General features: G+C 29.7%; 1 protein-coding gene across 1 annotated transcript; it reads right to left on the bottom strand.

The window, feature by feature from the left end:
* Positions 1 to 818: 818 nt before the first annotated feature.
* Positions 819 to 4,219, bottom strand: LOC149571886 (polygalacturonase). Its single transcript, XM_089813295.1, has 11 exons — positions 3,928 to 4,219; positions 3,517 to 3,645; positions 3,264 to 3,428; positions 3,135 to 3,164; positions 2,845 to 3,052; positions 2,466 to 2,547; positions 2,273 to 2,381; positions 1,855 to 1,971; positions 1,534 to 1,762; positions 1,406 to 1,455; positions 819 to 1,285 (listed from the first exon to the last, which is right to left on the bottom strand). Exons 1-11 carry the CDS (start codon positions 4,156 to 4,158, stop codon positions 1,088 to 1,090), a joined length of 1,548 nt encoding a protein of 515 aa, XP_089669421.1. The 5' UTR covers positions 4,159 to 4,219; the 3' UTR covers positions 819 to 1,087.
* Between the last annotated feature and the right edge of the window lie 2,513 nt (positions 4,220 to 6,732).

The raw sequence follows: 6,732 nt of genomic DNA, 5'->3' as shown, positions 1-6,732 counted from the left end.
TAGATTCCTTATAATTTTCACCACATCCTCTTGTTTATTGCTTTCTTGAAAGCTAGTTTGAATGCATGTGATACATTTTCACCTTTATTTATATAACATAGTGCATAAGATTGGTTTTTATATCATACAAAAGTTGCTAAGATTAAATTCATTATAGAATATTATCAAAATAATTTTTCCATTTTTTTATCTATAATCATATTTTAGGCCTATGATTTTCGTCATTGCATGATTTATTTTATTTACTTTCATTTTGAAATAACATTTTTTATTTTGTGAGTAGTTAAATTTATATTCTTTTAGAGGCATATTATTTTATTGCTATGCACATTCATCTTATTTTTTCAATTATGATTTACATATGCATACTCTTTTAATCATTTTAGATTTTCAATTTACGTTTTACAAAAAACTTTCCAAAAGAAAATCAAAATTATTATGTAGAACAAGTTGAAATATATTAGGCATTGAAATTTATAATAAGTAATTTTTTCTTGAGATTTACATTTAAATATGTTAAATTTAAATTATTATTCAAATACTCTCTTATAATATGATAGCAATAAATTTATTTATTTAAATTGAAATAATATATTAAAATAAAGATATTATGTAATAATTTATCTTCCTTATTATATTTTGTCTTTTATAAATCATTTATAAATAAAGTATAATTAAGTAATGCATTGAATTTTACAATTATATTTTATAATTATCATTTATAAATAAAGTATAATTAAGTAATGCATTGAATTTTACAATTATATTTTATAATTATCTTTTTTAAGTCAAAGGTGATATATTTCCTTTGCCAAACATTCAATAAGCCATGTGTTTAATATTAAATAAAAATTTACAATTACAACTACTTATAATAATAACTCAAGCCAATCTTTTCTAATTCGTAAAGTTCCACGAAGAAGAATACACTCGAATAATAGCCCACACAAAATACTATTTGTGGGCGCTCACAAATTCTAAAGCTTGACTACACTAAGCTAGACCATTATTATAATCTATCACATACGCCATCCAAACATTGATGGTATATTTTTTTTTCTCACTTCGAAACTGTATCATTCTACTACTATGGGTTGTAGATTTTATTATGACAGCTGCACACCCACTTCTGAGGATAATAATCCTCCGGCTTATAAGGATGAACAATAACTAACTTTGGCTTACATGGCTGGCAACCTTTGCATTTATTCTTACAATTCGGAGGGCTGGAGTTCAGCGATATGCATGTATTGTTACCCTCGGCACATGCTCCCATCTTCTCATCCTTCACAAAAATAAAACAAAAAACATCGTTTAATATAAAAAATAACTGAGCCCTTAAATCAAAATGTAATAATAATAACCCAAAAGAAAAGGTTATTGGATTATAAATTTATGAACATACCATGAGTAAAGTTGGCTTTTGATGGAGTTCGAGTTCTTTTGGCGTAGGACCTATAATTAACATTAATTAAAAGCTTCATTTATATGAAAAATTAAAGAAATTAACTATTATGTAAGAAATATGCTGACCTGGATGTAAACTCTTGCATGGAGGGTTAAGGGGATTAGTGTAATATCCATTTGCATTTTTATTAACACAGGTAGCGACTTTTCCCGATGTAAGTTTCAAAACTACATTGCTTAGCTTTATGTCTGAGCATGGCACACTGTCGCTGCACATTAGTTGGATTGCTGCTGCTGTTGCTGATGTTCCATGTATGTTCTTGAACGTCACGTCTTCAATTTTAACTGCAGACCTCTTAAGAAAAACCAAAGAATACATTTTGTATTACAAATGAGCCGCATCAAATAAAATAGCTAGGAAAGATTGATCAGGGTGTTTGTGTATACCTGGTTTTTGCAAGCAGCAGTCGAAGTGCAATAGAATTGGTTAATTAATATAGGGTTCTGCGCATTTATCATTTCAACGTTCTCATATGTTATATGGCTGGCCAATCCTGAACCACCCTGTTACATTACATATCACACAATACATTAGTTTCAAATACTTATTTTAGAATAATCTAAGCTCTATAAGATCAAAGATATTAGAAAGATTCTTTAAAAGACCAAGAAGCACCACATAGAAATCTACTTCATATTAGATAAGAACTACTTATCAAACATACAAACTCACAATCTAGATTTCTATTTCAAATCTCTCCTAATGTTTTAACAAATTTAAAAGAATCCCTTGAATCATATATAAAAAACGGATGTTAGGATTTCAATTTTGTGTGTACACTTGATTAAATAAATAAATAGTTACCTGCCATGTTTTGATTCTTAATCCATTTTGAGTGTCGATGAATTTAGCCCCGTCAAGGTGTACGAACGAAACCTCTGATCTAGAGTTACCTTTCCCAAGACTTCCTATACTGCAAAATGCAAAGAAACTAAATGAATATTTAAGGATAAGAAATGATTTTAATATATCTAATGTGTTTTTATTAGAATGGTACCTCATTCCATGGCCTGGACCGCAAGTCAGATCCTTAACGGTAATATTAGAAGATCCCGAGCCTACTGCCACGCAGTCATCCCCTGAAATCCCATTCATTTATTCATTAAGTTCACCCCAAAAAAATCATGTATTAAATCACTATAAGAGAGTTTACGAAAGAAATGGGAAAAAAATTAAATATATATGAAATGTTCTATTGATTGTGCAAAATACAAAAATTTCAATGATGAATTACAATCATGTTATTGCTTCATGAAAGGTCTTTTAAAAAAGAAAATTCTTAAAGAAACTGAAAAAAAATAAAATTGTACAAATAAAAAGATTACTAGATATTCCAACAGATTATAAGTGACGTTTTATTGAGAAAAAAGAATTACCTGTTCCTATGATGCACTTTTCTATTTCAAATCTTTTAGATGCAAAGATATCAATTCCGTCAGTGTTGGGACTCTCTCTCGGTGCCTTAATTTTAATTCCTTGAATTTTCACTCCCTCACATTCACCAAAAACTAAATGAAATTCGGGGCTGTTCATCAGTGTCAGTTCTTTGACTGTCACACTCTTTGAAAAATCAATTTTGATGGCCTGCATATAATTATCATAAATATTTAGCATACAAAAATCACAATCAACGGCAATATAAAACCAATTGTAGATAGATACTTACTGTTGGTCGACCTTTATCGTTACAAACTGTCTGCAATAAATGAAGGAAGTGTCAGTTAAAGCACAAATCAAGATTGAGTTTTTAAAGAACATGGTACACTCATTCTCATTCGATTGTTTAATTACTTACTCGTCCATTGATCGTTTTACATTGGTCAGACCACCATTTATTTCCTTGTCCATCAATGACACCTGTTCCCATTAGATTGAAATCTGTAAGCCGAGCAAAATGCATCCATATTTTCGAATTCTTCCATTTTGCTGGATCTGGGTATGCTGCTATAGTCCCATCAACCTGCAAATGTAACAAATCATCTATTATATATGAGATTAAATCAATTTTATAGAAAGTGAAATGTATTTGTTTCTTAGATTTTAATTACCTTAAAAGAAAAGTGAGGTTGACACGGCCCGTAGAAAACTAAATTGTTTACAACAAATTTCTTGTTAGCAGGCACGAGAAATACGGCTGATAACGTTTTGCATGCTGCATTCCATGTTTTTTCAAATGCCTGTCATTAAGATACAACAGAAACAAATTACAACAAAATGCAATATTACCCATTAGAGAATACGTTGGTTGTGTAAAAAATCTCATCTGGATAAGAAGATTTTTAAAAGCGACTATATGCTTTTTGATCAGAAACTGATTTAATGTTAGATTAAAAACACAAGCTTTAATTCTTCTGTGTAGTTAATCATGAAATTCTACTTATCTAATGTATTGGAGAATTTGAATCTGAGTATTTTTAAACAGATCATATTCTGAAAAACAGAAAAAAATGATGAATTACGTCAGTGGAATCATGCTTTCCATCGCCCACTGCGCCGTAGTGTTCTACATTGAAGACGATGGCAACATCACGACGAGCATGATGAACACGTTTTCTCAAATTCCTACTCGATCTATGATATTGTTTGGTATCACTGTCCAACATAATTTGGGCAGATTGATCTTCTCCTGCCGCCATTACAATCAATTGCAAGGCCAGAAAGGCCAACGCAGCCATGAATTTCATGCCCATTATAATTAGGAAATTAATTTTCTTCCTACAGCTGTCTTGAATCCAATTACAAAGAAGAAAATGTGTTTGTGAGTGGGAAATCTTGTGCATTTTATACACCCCGATCATATGTAATTTCAATCCGATAGAAAGTCAATCCGGAAATAAAATGGTACGTGGAGGATGTTGAATTACACGAATGCTTTATTCTTAGCACCATATCAGGACGATTCAGTCATATTTTGTTACAGTTTCTCTTTCGATTCAGAACACTGTAATTACACGTTATGACTTCGTTTAATGCTTGCGAGGTAATTAGAAATTATAGAGTACCAAATAGATAAACTGATATGCCGTGATTGCTTTTACAGTATGAGGTGATGGATCGTACAAGGACACTTCCATCTCAGATATGTTTTCGGAGAAGCTCTTGTGTGAACTATTCAAAACATTAGTTGTCGATTGACCCGATATTTTATTGACTCAAACTTCTTGGAAACGTTAAAATTTGTGAAGAAGCAGGAGTTCCAGGGTCGAATTGTAACAACACGTATCCATGAGATGGATTCTACTTGTTTTAAGTTGTTGCTTAAAAGACTCAAAGAAAATCTATTTGATTCTAATTAGGTTTTACTTCTAAGGTTATGAGAGTTTACCTCTTTGGTATAATTGGGCTACTTATGAATTAAATATTCCGGTGCAGTCTTTGATTCGTTTGGTTTGGGCCTTAGTCTTTGTGTGGAAGAAAAAAACAAATGTGTAATGGACTTTAAAATTTAGAAGAATTAGAATTTTTAAGTGGGTATTCATATGTGAGATGTAGAATGGACTTTAAAATTTAGAAGAATTAATAGAATTTTTAAGTGAGTGTTCACTTTTCTAAAATGGACATTCCATTTTTATTTCATAGCAAAATAAAAAGGTATAATATTTATTTTTTAAAAAGTGAACAACCACTTAAAAACCCTATTAACTTTATGTCCAAAATAAATTACTAGTGTCAATAATATAATCAAAATTATTTTGAAATGTATTTACTCCATTAGCAATTATTTAAAATAATAAAAAATATTTTATTTTCATAAGACGGTTGTGTATCATCAATTAGAAAGAAAAGAATATTAATTCAAAAAAAATTAGAATACAAACTTCACATGACAATCTTATGCCACCTACCCCTCTTATCCTTCCCTCTCACTATTGTAGAAACCTTTCTCCTAGAGTTTTTATTATGAATAGACATTTATCTTAATATTGATAACAGAGCCATAGTATTGACAAAAAAAAGTAGGGGATACAAGATCACCCCTCAAGTGTCAAATGAACAAAGCTCATAAATATGAGAGAAATGGAACCACATGAAGCACCCAAAAATAAAACTGTAAATAAATAGCCAATAAGTGGGTAGATCAGTGACCAAAGGATGTGTAGATGATCCATATCATTCATATGACTCCAAACCTCAAGAAAACTAAGATTTTTATTTGAAGAAGAAACAACCCTATTTTTGAAGAAGCTTCTTCTATATTCTCTTTGTCCTTTCTAGCTAGAGAAATTGCTATAGCCAGTTGTAGGAGTCATTTTAGTGAGCTCAACTAGGTAATATTATTGTCAACTTCCAAGAAAACAATACCACCATATGTACAAAGGCTTGTACCCTCGTACTCTACCAAGATCTTGAGTTGTTGTGTTGTAATGAGGTGAAATGTAACCTTTAGAAGTCTATTAGACTAACATGTTAGCAATAAGGGGTCTTGGAATTTGGGGCATATGATTGCAAGAAAAGAAAATTTGGTCACATTGCTGACCACAAAGTCAAGAATGGTCATCAGAAGCAAAAGGGTCAAAAGTGACCCTAAGAACTATATAAGGTGCATCTCTGCAATGCCGCATAACTTTATAGGATTTAAAATCTACAACTAATTGAAATAGATTTAGACAATATAGAAAAAAATTCAAATTCTTAAGAGTAGAAATGCATCATTAATATTTTTTATAAGTAATCCTATCATCTTCATCAAGTTTTCTATGTTGTTATTAGTTTTATTTTCAAAATAAATTTATGTTTTATAAAAGTTGAGAATTATATTTTAAAATTTAGTTTAATGTATAAAATATATATCTATTTTATGATTGGTCAAATATTTAATTTTATAGCAATAATATATTTCAAGAATTTTTTATTGAAATTTCATTATATTTATGAAAGAAATGTATATTATAGGCAAGAGCCTACAATACAATGGTAAATTATGAACCTAGATTAGTTTGAAGGTTTTGGGTTTGAGTCTACTCAAGTCTAACACATAATAATAATTAATCACAATAATAAATCATAAATAATCTAGACTTTAGCCCATTACCTATAAAAAAATTCTATTTTAAATACTTTAATTATTTATTATTTAATATATTGAAAATAAACTACGTTTTCTCAAGCCTTATTAATTCAATTATTGTAACAATAAAATATTTAAAATTGAACTTCAAGTATTTTCTTAAGACCAAAATAATTAAAAAGAAAAATGGTAGTAAGTGTGTGAAAAAATTAATGAATAATGTGATGAGGGCTATGCCTAAATCTACACTATGTTA

The sequence above is a fragment of the Cupressus sempervirens genome, chromosome 2, assembly GCF_028749045.1.
Source record: "Cupressus sempervirens isolate cs-2001-9-10 chromosome 2, ASM2874904v1, whole genome shotgun sequence".
NCBI lineage: Eukaryota > Viridiplantae > Streptophyta > Pinopsida > Cupressales > Cupressaceae > Cupressus > Cupressus sempervirens.
The sequence above is the reverse complement of the archived record's forward strand: the minus strand, read 5'-3'. Positions and strand labels throughout refer to the sequence as shown.

Coding starts and splice junctions, on each gene's coding strand:
- LOC149571886 (XM_089813295.1), bottom strand. CDS start 4,158: ATGGGCATGAAATTCATGGCTGCGTTGGCCTTTCTGGCCTTGCAATTG. Junction 1,456..1,533: donor ATGCAAGAGTTTACATCCAG/GTCAGCATATTT, acceptor TGTTAATTATAG/GTCCTACGCCAAAAGAACTC. Junction 1,286..1,405: donor AAAAGCCAACTTTACTCATG/GTATGTTCATAA, acceptor ATTTTTGTGAAG/GATGAGAAGATGGGAGCATG.